The following is an 18,906-nucleotide window of genomic DNA, read 5'->3' as shown; positions in this document are numbered from 1 at the left end:
ATCAGGTGATAGAATTAAATCTAAGACCGTATTGGATTGTAAGAAAGCTTTAACTGAATACTCTCCCAGAGGTAAGGTTCACATCATATGGGTACCAGGCCACTCGGGAGTAATCGGCAACGAAAGGGCGAATGTAATAGCTTTAAAGGGAAGGGAGCTCGATGTAGTTAACCTGACAAACGCAAAACCATTCGACGCAACAAAAGCTGAATTAAAAATATGGTTGAAAGAATCCCATAAGGCCTCTTGGAATAATGAAACGGTGGGTAGAACCACAAAGATTCTATGGGGTGACCCTGATGAGAGCAAGACGAGAAATCTTCTCAAAATGAGCAAGTCTGAGGTTAGTATGATGGTACGTATTCTCAGTGGACACACAGGATTACGAGCACATCTATACAAAATTGGACGTGCGAATTCAGACGAATGTAGAGCATGTGGAGAGGACAGTGAAACTCTGGAGCTCTTTCTTTGCCATTGTCAGGCATTCGTCGAAGTTAGATCCAAGTATCTTGGAAGTGATGTTATTCCGGAAATAACATTCTTAACCAACACCGATTGGAAGATTCTTAGGAATTACGTCCAGGAAACTGAGTTTCTGAACATGGAAAAATAATACATTCAGTGAACAATTTTTTTTTTTTTTTCTTGAATTGGAGCGCACAACAGGCCCGATAGTGGCCTAGGTGTATTTCTTCGGATTTGATTTAGTATACATCCTCCTATCAACCTAACCTAACCTAACCATTTTACGAAGGGCATTTAAAAAAGAATGGAGAAAAAACCCTGCAGCATGACCCCTCAACTAAAAGTGCTCAATGTTTACATTGAGACTTTTAAGGAGTGCCTGCTTTTTTAAATCATGAGTGTAAGAGTTGTCATTTTTATAATTGTTAATTTATTGTTTTAAATATTTTATAAATAAAAATATATTTTTATTTATTTATTTATTTAACAATATTCAATAACCTAGCCTAAAGGCCATAAGCGGTTACAAATTTCTACTTCACAATAATTCCTCCAATACAAAATACATAATTATATATAAATAAAATTACACCTAATTTTTTTTTAAAAGGATAATATACTATATAAAATAACGATAGGACAATTAAAATGTACCGCATTGATCATAAATAAATTCCTACATAATTTGCAATCAAACAAATGTAATTCAAAGATTTGATAACTTCAACATTTGATAAATTAAATATTGTTTTAATTATTTAAGTAAATATTTATATAAAAAAATTTATGAACAAGTAAGAGTGCTATATTCGGCTGTGCCGAATCTTATATACCCTTCACCAAAGTGTATTTAAAAAATATAAATTTTATAAAATTTAAATGTATGTACCTATTTAATTTTCCCGATTATATCATTATTATAGCAATAGCAAAACAAAATGAACCACAACAACGCTAAACGAAATAAACACTCAAAAAACAAAATACACAAGGCAGTAAAACCAACAAACGAAACTGTACACCAATAAACAAAAACAATATACACATGCCAATGAAACACACAGCCATCCAAATATGTGAAACGAAATACTCAATGAATAAGCAGTGTTGTTGTTGTTGCTTATTAATCAAAGCATGAAAAAAATAGTCTTTTTTAATGAAATTTTCAGAGGTTGTCTCGGATTTTTGCTTATATCTCCGTCATTTATGGACCGATTTTGCTGATTTTAAATAGCGATATTCTCGAAAGCATGTCTAAAAGAATTATTGAAGATTCGGATCTCGCCGATATCTGGGGTCCTCTAAAAACTGATTTCAACAGACAGACAGACAGACGGACAGACAGACGGATATGGCTTAATCGACTCCGCTATCTATAAGGATCCAGAATATATATACTTTATAGGGTCGGAAAATTATATTATAGAAATTACAAACGGAATGACAAACTTATATATACCCTTCTCACGAAGGTGAAGGGTATAAAAAACACTAAAATACTTTAAAATACATATTTTTGTTACTATTAGCAGTATGTTTTAGTTCTTCTTATAGTAATTATTTTTTATTAAAGATATAATAATATTTTAATACTCATAACATTTGAAAAAATTAATTATTTTTAAATTAATTGAAATATGCAAAAAATTAAATTATTTCAAATGGCTAATTCATGTGTGGGAGTAGTCGCATGCGATTTTTACCCCATGTCTATATTAGACAAATATTTATCACGGCACTTGACAAAAAGTCGGCAGAAAAATTGTTTATGTTAATACATAGTGGTAACAAAACGCTGATTTTATCACGACAACTCACAGATAATTTTATTGAAATAATGCTATATATAATAAAAACAATTAAAATTAAATGCAAATTTTGTAAATAAACACTAATTTCAACAAAACTAATGTTAAAAATCAAATAAACAAAAATAAAATTCTAAAAAAAATTTACAATAAAATGACGTTTGTTATCAAGACAACGTTGTCTAAACAATTGTTTAGACAACACAATTTGAAGTTTAGCATAATAAATAAGAAAAAGTCTCATGTAAACCGGCACTAATATTGTGTAATGCTATGTTTCCATGAGGCGTTTTTCCTATTTTATTTATATTTCACGTAAAGGATTGATAATTTTGATATCATGTGAAAGGTCTTCGAGAGGCGCTTTTAATGGCGTATTACAAATTAAAGTTAAACAAAAAAATTAAAATGTTATTTAGATTATTCAAAATTTTATTATATAGATTACACTATGCGGCAAAAATAAATACCTGGGAAATTGTAGGCCGATCATCATAAAACTTGGTGGAAGGATTTGTTTTCAATTTTTAAGAATTAATTAAATTTTTTAAAATAATTTGGTTTTAATTTTTTATTTTTTTCCACCCCTTCATATTTTCTCACGCAACTTTTGTGCTTGCCCTATTTTGTTGTTATAAATTATATACAAAATCCCACTTTTTTATCTCTCGGATTCCGTTTTTATTTAAAATCTTTGAAAATTTAATAAAAATTAAGTGTTTGAGAACTTAGCCGGCTTACAGTCGATTTTAAGCCGCCGCCGATATTTTTAGTGTCTGCCGCCGCCGTCGTTAATATTTGTCAGCGCAGGGCTCTGATATACGAGCGTTTGTATTCCAAACGTTGGAATATTTCGCATGTTTTCTTGATTTTATATTGGTTTTCTTCGCTGTTAAAAAGTACTCACACACCATAACCCGAAAATAAATCCGCAAATTTGCAAGACATCCTCAGACTTATATAAATTTTAAAAACAACACCCAATTATGGATATCTCTGGAAACAATCGTTATGAGTTATTGTTCATGGATGATGAATCGGCAGCTTTACCGGCACAGAACGAACCTGGTGTTTCTAAAAAGAAGCAGCCAAGCACTGCAGGTCAGCCAGCTAAAAAGTTGCCGGCGACTAGTGCAAAAAAAAATGTTGAGAAAGAGAACAAATCTGGTGCTCTGAATAAAAATGATGCCGTTAATAAGAAGTCTGCCGGTCAAGGTAAACCCAAAATTGGAGCTCCTGGAAGCGATAGAAGTCGCACGTTTGACGGGGAATCACGCAGAGTAGCCTTCAAGTCGCAAAATAATGAAGTTCGTGAACAAAGAAATAATCGTCGAAACTTCAGAGAAGGAGTCGAATTTGGTAATGAACAGCGAGAGCCACGCCAATTTAGAGATCGCGACAATAGAGGTCCCCCACGTAGTCGTGAAGGAGGATTCCGTGGTGGAAAACGCGAGTTTGATCGCCAGTCCGGTTCCGATAAGACAGGTAAGTAATCTAAACCCCGTTGAACTCATTTTGCATATTGGATAACATAACGGAATAAAGCGCCATTTTATTTTAGATCTTTGTTTTTAACAATAGTGTACAAATATTCTTGGGTCTAAATTTAAATAATGACAAAAATATATACAATTGCCATTACCGTGCGTATACATATTTATTTATGTAACAAAATATATTTTTATGGTTGAATTCATAGGAATGTTCTTTTTTTCTTAACATTTTAAACCCAACCCAAATAGATACTTACTTATTTTTTCCTTTATCAGAATTTTTCTAATAAAATTTTTATAAATATAATAATATAGAATAGTATCAATTTATATCGATATTGAAGCTGCTCTTAGAACATTGGCATGACTTACGATACATTCGTGGTTGGTTGCAGATTTGAAAAATGCTCTTAGTCTTTTTTACTATTAGACTGTGTTTTGTGCCAATTTGCACCATTCTATAGGCTTTCACATAGTTTTATTGACTGAAGAAGTGAAACATTGATATTGTTTTACAACAATAACATTACGCTATTCTCACAGACATACTACGATACACACCGACTGTGAATTGGGCAATTAAATATTGAAAACAATGCATTAACATTCAATTAATATTAAATAATAAAATAAATGCATTAACTTGATATTAACATCATTGTTAATGTAAATTCATTTTTTAGTGTAATTTTTAAAAATTATATTTGATAACGAAATAAAACATTTATAACTTATTTCGAATTACATTAAAATTCATTCAGACTAAAAATAACCAATATACTTTAAAGTCCGTTAAGCTTGGTTTTTCTTCTCTTATTAAGAAAGATGTTAAAATGAACTTAATATTACTAATTTTAACAAATATTAAATACAAAAATCTAATAAATTATGTATATCGTCACCTGAAACGCAAACGGCCCTAACTAACCTAACTAAGCGTTGATAGAAACAAACTTTTCAATTTAAATAGTTTTTTGCTTCTGTAAAATTTTAAAAATGTTAGATAGGGCCGTTTGCGTTTGTTTGCATTCAATCTGTTACAAATTGGATTAAAATAAATTTAAAGAATTCCTATTGATTTTTAAATTCCCTCTGAATGATAAAAGTTTTGTTTTAATTCAATCTATTACAAATTGAATTTAAAAAATTTTCATCCATTCAATTTGAAATAAATTGAATGAAAGTTTTACTTTATAATTCAAAAGCATTCTATATATTAAAAATTGAATTAAACATTTTTTCTTTCATTCAATTTGTAATAGAAGGAATTAAGCAAATAACAATGATCATTCAATTGAATTCATTCCTATAAAGAATGAATTCTCTTAGGAATTAATTCTATGGAATATAAAGCCAAGGAATTCAGCCTTAGAACTTAAATTCAAAGAATGATTTTAAAGAATGGTACATTCAAAAATTTAAAGCCGAATTAAAAATATAAGGGAATTAATTCCAAATAGAATTCATTCTTTCCAAGCTTTATTTACAGTGAAATATTATAATTCCTATAGTAGAGTTGCATTATTGAATTGGATGGAATATTCAAGCGTTCACTTACGACAAAATTATTAGAATATAGGAATGTATTTAAAACGCATACAATTGAATACGTACTAAAGAAATCATGAAAATATTCCTTCTTCTTGAACAACAAATTAATGATACCTTCAATAATGCATTTTAAAATAAATATAGTGCACCAATGAAAATTCACTTGATGATCATCATTTACTACTTGTTTGCACTTTTTTTTCTGGGACAGTACCCAGCAGTTCGGGAGGACAGTCCCGAACTAAACACTTAACCTACCATTTAGGCTGGCCCCTAGCTACCTGACTACCCAGGTGACAAAACATTTTAACATAGGCTTGTCCTACGAGGATGTCAATCGGCAATCTATAGCCTACAAAGAGACATTCAAAAGCTATTCAAAAGGAGTCAATATCACTAGTTCTTTAACTAGTTACTTTACTAGCTATTGACGTGTCGAAGTAGCTAGTCTAATGGACAGCTATTGTAGTAGGGTTAAATAACCGCTTCGTAGAAGTTTATCTCTAAAAAACTATGAAAAATAAGAAAACCAATTAAAAAGAAATGCTTTTATTTCTATTTTAAATAAATATTTTTAATATTATTCTGTAAAATCCGACTTTTAAACTTTGTAATTTATTGTTACACATATTTACATATGTACATGACTCTGAAATAATAGAATTTGTTGTATGTATTAAGGATTAGTATCTATCCGCAATCTCTAATAATTTTTTTTAACTCATCTTTAATAAATTCACTTGTTGTTTCTTGTACAATTCTTAAAGTCAACTAACATAAAAATCAAATAACTTAAAAAGTGATGAAATATTTGTTCATTATCTTAGCACTCAGACAAAACTGATCATGTTTTTCCTTTTTCTCTACATTTTCATTGCTTAAGTTTTTTTTTTTTTTTTCAATTGTCTACTCTTTTTCTCGTTGGACAGTAAAGTGACGACACTTGACACTTGACAAAAACAAAAAACAATAAAATGTTTACAAATCCTCAGCCGCAGCCGGACTCCATTTAATTTACATATTGTTGGAACCAGAAAACGCAAGCGTATCCGTAGGTTTGTATTTCTTCTCTGAATAATAATTAAAATAATGTTAATTTATTTAAACATTTAACGTTTTGTTTCAAAATATTAATCAAAGGTTACCTACATGAATTATTTATTTTTAAGTTGTCTAACTGAAGGATGGTGACAATGAAAATTATAACTTAAAGTTAAATAGTTGTTAATAGAGTCCGACCGAACTCAAAATTTCGTTCGGTACAGAACACCGAACCCAAACTACGGTAAATTTTAAAGTTCGGCCGAATCCGAACATTGTTTGGTTTTCAAAGTTCGGTGAACACAACTTTTTTCTTAAATGAAGATTGCATTTATGATTAAAAAGTAATAAATTTATAACATTTAAAATCAAAATATGAACATCCGGAAGATTTTTGAAGAGGGTCTTTAATTGGCAATTGGGTCAATTAACAACTAATTCCGAATTCCAGAGAGTGATAAATTTCTAATAACAAACCATTTTTGTGAAATGCATATATCTTAACACTTTTATTTTTGGTTTTTAAACGATTTATTGACAATGATATAATTCTCTGTAAGAGCACGCAGAGAAAAAACATGGTTGTGGTAACCATGTTCTAAGAGCAACATATTATGGTTAAAATTATGATTGTAGTCTAAACATATAGTTATTGTAACAATTTTAAAATATCATATTATGATTAAATACCGTCAAAATATTTCATCATGATATTTTTGTATTTATCATAATATTGTTATACATGATCATATTATGATACAATGTGATCAAAATTTCATTTTATATGTGTATCGAAATCAAAATGAATTTTATCGAATCAGTAAAATTAAAAAAAATAAAAAATACTTATAATATAAAGATAATATACTTGCAATATTTAACACAATTCGCAAATTTCAATTTGCCGATTTATATGAAATTTTAATGAAACTGACAGACATGTCTAGATCACCCAGAAAATTTCGATGTTACAAATGAAATCAAAGATTTATAATCGAAACTAGATAATTCAAATTAAATGTTTCACTTTTCTTAGCTTTTTTATCAGTATCTGGTTAACAGTTTTTCAAATCGGCCGAAAAAACGAACAGTTAGAAAGGCGTTTTGTACCTATGTATATGGGAAATTTATTGTACATCCAGGATGTATAATAAATTCTGTAAACAAATTTTCAGCATTTTTAAAACTTTTTGATGATGTAAAAATATGATAAATAAACATTTTATAAAAAGTTCACCGAACATTGGCCGAACCCCACTTTTTACCGAACGCGTACCCGAACGTTCGGTCGGACACTAGTTGTTAACCAAACTGGCAGTTAGTAATTTTTTCAGTTAAATTTATAAAATAATTTTAGGTGAAAATGACCGTAAATGTTTTGATTTTATTCAAAACCATTCAAATGTGTGAATAAAAAATTTTGTTTGAAAATACAATAATTCAAATTGTTTTTTCTTTGTTTTGATTTTTTATACAAATGTTTATTAAATAAGTTTACCTCGTGCGCACAGCTGATTATCAGCAGTTTCAACCCAATTTGTCAAAATATCTGTTTGTTTACATTAAGTGTTCAAGTTCGATTTATGGTTTACACTTGTTTTGATAACATATGCAAATACTATTTTTTGCATCGTTAGAATCTTATTAAGCTCCGCTTTATTTACAACTTTGTTGGAAGATTCTAACGAGTAAACCGTTAACGGTACCTAAATATTGTTTGCCACCAATTTACATTTTGTAAATTAAAAAACACTTCTTTTCTGATCGTCAACATAAGCACTACGTGCTCTTGGCGTTATTACTTCTACGAGGTAAAATAATAATAAATACAGAGAGATCTACGTCTCATTAAATTTGCAAATATTTTGTTTTATTTCATAAAATCTTGGGAAATTGTGGTGGAGCTGAACCACAAAGTATACAGAGGTGTCACTTTTGACATTTAAAAAAGTCTAAAATCAGCTTTTGTTTGATTTTGAAATTGTTTGGTGAGAAGAGGTATTTAAAATACAGCTAAAAAAGTCATTGAAATCGTTTTGTGCGAAAGAGAGGCAAATAGTTTTTTGCTCGTGACGCCTCTGTATACCCTGTGGCTGAACATTTGGTCCTAGCGAACCGGATTTTTGTGTATCATATACGGATTTTTGGCATCTTCATTCCATCATCCCTTGGAAAACATACAGTCCACCGAAGATATATTTATTATTAATTTTTACGAAATTTCTACGAAATAAGGTACGTAAATATATTTCAATTGTGAGCAAGTGATAAAAAATTCTATAGTTGTTTCGCGAACACACACACATATTTTTTGTGATTTTTCAATTGGTTTAACTTGTTATATTTGTGGATATTTTGCACTAATTTTAACTTTAATTTATATCAAAAAATATTTAAATTCTTTTGATCCTACGGACAATAATTTAAAGCGATATTGTTAATCTTATTTTATTATAATTTAGTGTTTCATTATATTTTCTTTTGTGCGTTTGTTTGTTTTCAGATTTACATCTGTAAATTCTACCAACAAAATACATTACGGTGTATTCTTGTTCTTCCCTTATATTGGGTACCCTACGGTCGGTCAGTTTGACTATTATCAAGTTTGTTGATATAAATTTTGTAGTCAATTCGTAGTTTAATATCGAGTTAATAATTCATCTACTTTTATTACAATTTTTAAATATTAAAAATGTCGGTCACGTCACTAATTGCGTTTATTAGAGCATCGGATGCTCTCGTTGCATACCGCGTGAGGTTTGATAATTTAGATGATGAATTGCATGACGTTTTTAAGTTGGAGATTCGGAAACGGGAGTTAGAAAGACTTTGGGACAAAGTTAATTCGACGTACGAAGTATGTCTTAACACTTTAGAGTCTAGTGAATTTAAAGTGGTAGCGGAAAAATATCAAGCCACATCTTATGAATATATTGAATGTGGAGGATCTATTTCTAAGAAAATAAGAACATTGGAATCCGCTTCAAAAACTAATGAACCTCCAACAGCGAATTTGAATTTCGATAATTCTGAGCATAATCTGACGCTCCCTCCATGCGATATCGACTCTTTTGTAGGGGATTATGTTTCTTGGCCCGCTTTTAGGGATTTATTTACCGCAATTTACATTAATAGCTCGCGGCTTAGCAATATAGAACGTCTTTGCCATTTAATACGGAAAACCGAGGGTGAAGCTAAAACAATCGTTTCAAGATATCCATTAAATAATAATAGTTTTGAGTTAGCCTGGCGCGATTTAAGGAATGCATATGAGAATCCTCGTATGTTGGTGCATAACCAGCTAAAGCTTTTATTTAGTCTTCCAGCCTTTGACAAGGAGTCGATCACAGCACTCAAAACCTTACAGATAGGGATGCCAAACGGGAATTCCCGATTCCCGAAAATCCCGGGATTTTCGGGATTTGAAAGTACCGAAAACCGGGATTTTAAAAAATGAAATCCCGGGAAATTTCGGGATTTTAAAATCCCGAATTTTTAAGTATTTTTCCACTATTTTATACATTATAAAGTACTAAATAAGATAATTTACAAAGTTTTTGGACTTAAGATGACTCTACTAACTTACAAGCTGAAATATCAAAAAAAAAGTAAGAGTGCTATATTCGGCTATGCCGAATATGCTTTTCTTTAAACATCAGGGTGATATTACTCATCAAAATTACTGATAGGACCTTATATGAGAGGTAGGGTGAATCATTGACCGTTTTTATAAAATTTTTCATAATTTTTTTAGACCAATTTTGGTTCATACACTTTCCGGTAGGAAGATTTACGTTCCTATAAAAGTTTCTTAGCTTTTGGCGAGTAAGAAACTTACTTATCTCAAATTTCATCTCTACACTCGTACTTGTAAGCCAGTAATGAGCGTTAAAGTATTTATCTGGATGGGACCTTATGTAGGGGTAGGGTCAATTATGGACCGAAACACATAAAACTTGGTAGAGAGATTTTGGCTCGCATGAAACATATGTGTATCGAATTTCATCGCTATACTCGTATTTTTAAGCCAGTAATGAGCGTTAAAGTCATTTTTTTTAACGGGACCTTATATGGGGGTAGGGTCAAATATGAACCGACCCACATAAAATTTGGTAGAGAGGTTTTGGCTCGTCAGGGATTTACGAATATCAAATTTCATTGCTATACTAAATAGGCATAGATACTATCGGATATATAAAAATAACAAGTACGAAATTATAGGCGGGCGAGGCCGACCATATAACCCCATACACCAGTTATGAGAGTAAAATGTAATTTAGTTTTCATAATAAAAGTATACCTCGCCTCCGATATATCCTAGCACTTTATTGTTAAAAAACTATTTTTCTGAAATATGCTTGGGGGCAGACCTGGGATAAATGCATTAAATATGTTAATGCATTAACAATTTTTTCTACATTAAAAAAAATTAATGTTAATGCAAGTTTATTGCATTAACATTAACATGGGTACATTTAATGCATTAAATTTGCATTAACATTAAATATTTTTAAATTTAATGCATTAATTTTACATTAACATTAAATATTTGTGAAATTAATGCATTAATTTTGCATTAACATTAAATATTTTTGAATTTAATGCATTAATTTTCCATTAACATTAAATAATAAATAATAAAATTAATGCATTAATTTTCCATTAACATTAATGTATAAAATAATTTATAAAAATAAGAATACAGCGCTAAAGACCTCGGTCTAACTAAATTCAAGTAAAATTGAATGTGTTAAAGTCCTTTCTAATAAGTCCTATACTCGATAATACATATTAGAAGAATAGTATGACTTCCCAGATATTCCTTTTGTAGTTTATTTTGTTAAAGTCCTTTCTAATAAGTCCTATACTAGATAATACATATTAGAAGAATAGTATCACTTCCCAGATATTCCTTTTTCAGTTTATTTTGTATGTGGAATCTTATATAAATATCATATTTAAAACACACAAGTTTGAATGGAATATAGGAGTTATTAGAAAGGACTTTAACCTATTTAATTTTAGTTGTATTTAGTTAGATCGAGGTCTTTTGTGCTGTATTTTTATTTATGTTTATCAATTTTTATATATATTAATGTTAATGGAATATTAATGCATTAATTTTATTGCTTATTTAATGTTAATGTAAAATTAATGCACTAAATTCAGATATATTTAATGTTAATGCAAAATTAATGCATTAATTTCAAAAATATTTAATGTTAATGTAAAATTAATGCATTAAATTCAAAAATATTTAATGTTAATGGAAATTTAATGCATTAAATTCTACAAATTTAATGTTAATGCAATATTTTTTACATTAAATTAATTTTTTTTTAATTTAATGTTAATGCAAAATTAATGGAAATCGCCCAGGTCTGCTTGGGGGAAGGACGCCATCATATGAGTCGATCCTCATAAAATTTGGAGGGCGAATTTACGGTTACATAAAATGTTTTATGCTGAATTTCATTGCGACAGTTCTCTTTTTAAGCGAATTGTGGACACTAATTCTTTTTTAAAGCTGTGTTTTGTATGGGGGCTCGGATCAAAAGCCCGATCATTTCAAATTTCATCAGCGTATTTTAGGACAGTATAAAACAAAAGGTGGAGGAGATATAGGTGCAGTACAGGTGCTCTATGTAGCCTCGTATGGATCCCCATTACACATACTATTTAAATATTATTTGGAAACCATTGTAAATTTGGATATCATGGGTATTGTTTCAGGTTTTTATTCTACTATTCAGTGCCTGGGATGGAAAGATTTTTATTCTAAGTATGCACTTTGAATTAATTTGTTTTTCTTTTCACAAAATGCTTATTGGAAAGTAAACACCTACTAAGAGTATTCATATTGCAATATGAAATAAAACATTTTATTTTTGTCGGTAAATTATTAAAATTTTTTGAATTTTTTTATATTTTTCGGGATTTAGAAATCCCGAAAATCCCGGGATCCCGATATCGGGATTCCGGGATTTATTTAAAAATCCCGAATCCCGGGATTTCTAAAAACCAGTCCCGATTGGCATCCCTACTTACAGAGCGGAATCGATAGTTTTCTTACGGCACTTTCTATTTATAATGTGCCTACAGATAATTGGGACCCAATTATCGTGTTTATGTGTATTCAACGTCTACCTAGTTCAACAATTATTTTATGGGAACAGGGCATTAAGGACAAATTCAGTTTATCTTCATGGAAAGATTTAGATAATTTTCTGAAGGAAAGAATTCTGACTTTGCAATGTCTTCAAGAAATTAAAGGTACAAACTCCACTAATATGGAATCTTCATTGCAATCTCACAATTCTTCCGTTAAAATTTCTTGTATTTTATGTCCTAATCAGTCCACTACTTGCGAAATTGTCGTCGTTTTAAAAGTCTTTCAATATCTGATAGAATTTCAACAGTGAATGAGCATAACTTCTGCACTAATTGTCTTTCGAGGACACATACTGCCAGAAGTTGCAAAATAAATAATAATTGTTATATATGCAATAATCGACATCACTCGATGCTTCATTTACAACATTTAGAAAATTCTGTGGTTGAAAGACCTACTGTTTCTACGGAACAGAACTCTGGTGCGGTTCTACGACCTACTAACTCCCACTACCAACAATCATATACGTCCAATAATGTAACGTCCAATTCACAAGTATTTCATACTAGTCAAAACCAGTCTGTTCTATTAGGGACAGCTACGGTAAATATAATTCATAATAACAATAAGTATCAGGTCCGCGCTTTAATTGATTCGGGTTCGGAATGCTCTTACATTTCTGAACGATTACGGAAAAGGTTAAAACTTCCCACGCATTCTGCACACGCTCAAGTTTCTGGCATCAATAATGTAGTTATTGGAGTTTCTAAATATTGTCCTGTGGAAATTGGTTCCGATTTAGACTCTTCAGTAAACCTTAGTACAAACGCATTTGTTTTACCAAAAATTTCGGGAAATTTGCCTTCAACTTCCGTAAATATCGATATTAAAAAGTTATTGCCAAATCTTCGTTTGGCGGATTCAAATCTTTTAGATAGTAGTCCTGTAGATATTCTTATTGGTGCGGATTTATATCATCGTATAATTTTACCGGAAGTACAGCAAAATATATTAGGGTCATTATTGGCACAAAAAACTGTATTTGGCTGGATTCTGACAGGACCAGCCAATCCTAGGTACTTTGAATCACATATCGCAAATTTACAATACACTACGTGGTCTAACGCTTCTTAACGTTTGTTTGAATATCACTTAAAATGCTCACAAGAATATATTTACGTCTACTTTAATATACATACTAAATTTAAATACACCACTTTGTGGTTGGGTTAAATACACCACTTTGTGGTTGGGCCCCTCTTTAAGGGGCCCAGTTCATGGTCTGCTTAAAACCATTCTCCATTTGAGAGGAGTATGTAGTCTGCGAAAAACTACATCCCTTAGGCTTTGTCCTATGGGAACCCTTTTTCTACGAACCCAGTTCATGGTCTGCTTTAAAACCATTCTCCCTTTGAGAGCAGTATGTAGTCTGCGGAAAACTACATCCCATAGACTTTGTTCTATGGGAACCATTATTTTACCAGCCCAGTCTGGTGTGATACCTTTGATCACTTGTTTTATGAAAAAAAAATATATATATTAACAAAAAAGAAAAAAACATAATAAATCTATAGATATAGATCTCAATGTTAATTGCAACACTTTTTAGTGTTGCAAGGTGGCCGGCAATGTTCAAGTTCGATTTATGGTTTACACTTGTTTTGATAACATATGCAAATACTATTTTTTGCATCGTTAGAATCTTATTAAGTTCCGCTTTATTTACAACTTTGTTGGAAGATTCTAACGAGTAAACCGTTAACGGTACCTAAATATTGTTTGCCACCAATTTACATTTTGTAAATTAAAAAACACTTCTTTTCTGATCGTCAACATAAGCACTACGTGCTCTTGGCGTTATTACTTCTACGAGGTAAAATAATAATAAATACAGAGAGATCTACGTCTCATTAAATTTGCAAATATTTTGTTTTATTTTCATAAAATCTTGGGAAATTGTGGTGGAGCTGAACATTAAGAGAGGTGTGATGTACTTCGCATAAAATCAAAACGCGCGAAGTTGTCATGTGTTTGTTGTTTTTTATAACAACAATGCTGTAGTAAATTCGCGCGTTTTGGTTTTTTTTGCGAAGTACATCACACCACCCTAAATAAAAATTTCAGAAATTGTATTTTCTTTTAAATTAAGAAAATTTTTACTTTAATAGCACTTTTATTTATGTTTTTCATAACTAGATACATATATTTGGGGTGCTTCTCTCCTACCGAAAACATAAAATGTTTCCGGCTCACGTTTTAAATTAATTATGGCTATTATAAATTTTCACAGAAAGCTAGTTTAAATTTATAATTTAGCTTGCCAATAGTATGATTTCACTTTTCACAATTATTAACGTTGGTATTTTATTGTAAATATATAATAATTTAAATATTTACACAACATTTACATTTTTATTTTAATATAATATATTATATATAAAATTTGGAATATTTTACAAAAACAAAATTCATGTTGTATTTGAATTTGATTTTATTCAATATTGATTTTTTTTAATGAACAGAACTGAATAAATATTTTATTGTATGATTAAATCAGGAAAAAATATTTTTGCAGTTCTCTGCTTGTATTACATTGAAACATTCAGAGTAAAAATACCCATTATATTTTTAAATCGGTTAAATAGTCAGTCAACTTGTTTTTTCCTTCTCTTATTAATAATAAAATTAATATTTTTAATATTTATTCTATAAAATGCACAATTCCTTTACATCCTAAGAGAATACCAAATTATAGTGAAATATTATAATTCATGCATTAGTGTTACATGAGTAAATTGGGTGCAATTATTTATGCGCACTTATGACAAATTTATTACTATTTAGAAATGAATTTGAAACGCGTTAAATTGAATGCGAATTAAAGAAATCATGAAAATATCCCCTCTTCTTGAACAACTTCAAAATTTTTTGCTGGTATAATGAACAGTTATTATTGTGATAAATTTATTGAACTACTGAATTTTAAAAATGGAAATTAAATATACAAAGTTCTAGATGTAAACTTCGACGGATCGTTTAGACTACTTAACACGTCAATAGCTAGTAAAGTAACTAGTTAGAGAGCTAGTAATGAAACGGACTCCCATGAACCCATTTGGAGATTATCATACATTGACTACTTTTGACCAGCTTTTGACTATCTCTTTGTAGGCCAGAGAAGCCAGGAGATTTTTTCAGAAATCCCTACGCTTATGAGAAAAAAATTACTTTTTCCCTATACCCACATTTTATTTTCCCTACATTATTTCTATTTTTTTTTTTTTTTTTAATAAAATTTAATATTTAACTTGTACATTTTTAAGTAAATTTATATAAAAAAACATACATATGAATAACATAAAAAATTAACAAATTATTTTTTTATATTTTTTTAAATTTTAGGAATTTAATTGTAATTTCTAAAATTTCAATTCTTAATCATTTTTTTTACTCTGATCCCAAAATCTTCAGTTAATATTTCCATAAAATGTTAATATAATTATTTTGTACTATCTATATTTTATACCTTGCCAGGCAAGTGAAATAAAATTGCTTGACTGAAAAATAAGCCAAAAAATGTATTTACAACATCAAGGATAATAAATTAAAATACAATACAAATGATAAGTTATGAAATATTATAAACAATAGTTCAATTTTTAAACAATTTTTTATTTAATGCAATACAAATGAATTCAACAAACAATTAACAAAACAACAAACTTTAAAAAGTTTCTTTACACACTATTAATTTTGCGAATACTTCTGAACTGTAAATATTTATTAGTTCAATTTTTAAAAATTTTTTTATTTAATGCAATACAAATGAATTCAACAAACAATTAACAAAACAACAAACCTTAAAAAGTTTCTTTACACACTATTAATTTTGCGAAGTGTTTTTAGCGTCTTCTGCTACTCTTGAAAATGCAACAGTTAAAAATATTCCCACCTTTCCTAAGGTCTAACTCTGCGCTTGCCGTGCTTCCTTCAGCAGTGCCTAGTAGAATAGTTACACATAAAATATTTTTTGTAATCATGTGCCATTCCATAGTTCTTTATTCATGTTGAAATACGAAAAAGCATAACAACAGCTCCTACCTTGAGGCGGCATTTCTGATGGCCAAATGCAGTTTAAAAATTCGTATTCTGTTTCAGTAATAGATTTGCATTTCACTGAATTAATACTTAAATATGTCGAACACAACCCTTCCAAAATGTGTAATACCTCCTCGTTGATTTTGCATACTTCGTCATTTTTGGGGTAAATGGTAGCAGATTTGGAGTATATCCTTACGTCAAGTGGCTTAAATTTTTCACCAAAAGTAGTTTTGACAATGGAATCTTGCGTCGGCGTGTCATTTGGTATTTTAATTTCACCTTTTCCAAATTCTGTGATTAGCGTCCCATTGTCAATATTTAGCAGTCAAATTCCGTATGATAAGTTCACATCTCGAATGTTTAATGTTATAGTAAAAAATTTGAAACCGTGACCAGTTGGCTGAATATTTTAAAGATGTTGGCACAATAGCCGCTCTATAAGCATGTGGAACCACAGTTAAACATTGGCGAAAATCTCCTCCTACAACTTTTACATTAAGTCTAAACTTAATCAAGATGTTGATGTTAGTGTTCATAAGTTTACTTATTCGCAAGCAAGGAGTATAACATCCTTCAAGATTACAGTTCCGTTTGAAATTTTTAATTGTGTAGTTCATTTATCATTCTGGAGAAATCATGTTCTTGTTCGTGAATACGAATACAATGTTATCCTCGTCAAATAAATAACCAAAAAAACTAACACCATTGATAACCAATTTCATATTGTATATCAAAATGTGCGCGGATTAAAATCAAAATCATCTAAGCTATACCAAGATAGCTTTGGATTCAACAATCATGTGTTTTGTTTTATCGAGACCTGGCTTAATAGTACCTTTTTAAATACGGAAATTATTTGCAATGATTTTTATGTCTTTCGCCGAGGTAGGATAACAAAAACGACAGGCGGCGGTGTATTTATAGCTAATAGCTATCTCCAGCAAATTCTCAGCTGAGGAAATTAAACTTAATTTAACTTATGACATTGAGTTTATTGTAGTGGTTATGAAAGTGAACTCAACAAAAGTTTTTATCACCTGCTCATATATCCCTCCTCAATCAGAGTTATTGATTTATCAACAACACATTACTGCAATTAAAATGTTGTCTCTGAAAACTAATCCTGATGACTTAATTTTCGTTCTTGGTGACTTTAATTTACCGCAAATAACATGGCAATTTTCCTCTGAATACAATAATTACATACCCATAAGATCAGACGATAGCAGTGATGATGTATATAATAATATTTCCAAATTATGCCTATTTCATATTAACGGAGCTCACAACAGTTTTGGTAAACATTTAGATTTGGTATTTGTTAATGCACCTATAGAATGTACCATAAATCGTGTTGAACCACTTACACTTCCTTCAGATCGTTATTACCACACCATTGAAATAATCTGCAAAATTCAAATTCTTATTGTAACAATAATATTGTAAAAAAGGATAGAACATTTTGTTTTTAAACGATCTAACTATGATGATTTTAATAACTGTCTAAGTAATACTAATTGGCTCCAATTGTTATCAATCCCAAATGGGTTGCCAAATTCAATTGATAAAATGATTGAATCATTTTATAAAATCATAAATCAATATATGCCAAAATATATACCTAATTCTAAATCCGGCCCACCATGGAATTCCAGATAACTATCATCTTAAAAAATATGAAAAATAAGCTTTATAAATATTAAAAAAATCATGCATAGCTCTTGAATATACCAACTATTCTCTTCTCAGAGCGAAATATAACCTGCTGAATACAAAATTGTACAATAATTATTTATCAACTATAAAATGAAACTTTGAACATAACCCCCGGTCGTTTTTCACATTTGTCAATTCAAAACGGAATATTTGCGGCACCCCGAAAGTTATGAAATATTTAAATAAGGAATCTAGTGATGAATCAGAAATCAGCAATTTATTCGCGGATTTCTTTGCATCTACCTATTCCAATACCCAATATGACGATACCGCTATCTATCCACTTAATGTTTACTCCAGTCAACCAATATCATCATCTTCAATAAGCACTACTGACATCGCTAAATGTTTAAAAGGTTTCAAATCATCATTCTCAAGCGGACCTAATGGTATACCAAGTTGCGTATTAATAAATTGTGCAAATACAATAGCTACCCCGTTATCTATTATGTTTAATATATCTTTAAAATATGGTTACTTCCCTAAAATTTGGAAAAAAAAACTTTTATAATCCCCTTATTCAAATTTGGCAACAAATCAAATATAATGAATTATAGAGGCATAACTAAACTTAGTGCAATTCCGAAACTCTTCGAAAAATGTATGACAGATTATC

General features: G+C 30.0%; 1 protein-coding gene across 1 annotated transcript in view; it reads left to right on the top strand.

Moving 5' to 3' along the window:
• The first annotated feature begins 3,020 nt into the window (after window positions 1–3,020).
• Window positions 3,021–18,906, top strand: part of LOC119599873 (plasminogen activator inhibitor 1 RNA-binding protein-like) — a 35,509-nt gene continuing 19,623 nt past the window's right edge. Inside the window, exon 1 of the mRNA XM_037949792.1 lies at window positions 3,021–3,761. Within this exon, the coding sequence (XP_037805720.1) occupies window positions 3,263–3,761 (499 nt within the window). The 5' untranslated portion in view covers window positions 3,021–3,262. The remainder of the gene's footprint in view (window positions 3,762–18,906) is intronic.

This window comes from Lucilia sericata, unplaced genomic scaffold, assembly GCF_015586225.1.
Source record: "Lucilia sericata isolate MDLA Ls3-8-SP2 unplaced genomic scaffold, ASM1558622v1 Contig000094F_arrow, whole genome shotgun sequence".
NCBI classification, from domain to species: Eukaryota; Metazoa; Arthropoda; class Insecta; order Diptera; family Calliphoridae; genus Lucilia; species Lucilia sericata.
Note: the sequence above shows the minus strand (reverse complement) of the source record. Positions and strands in the feature narration are given on the sequence as shown.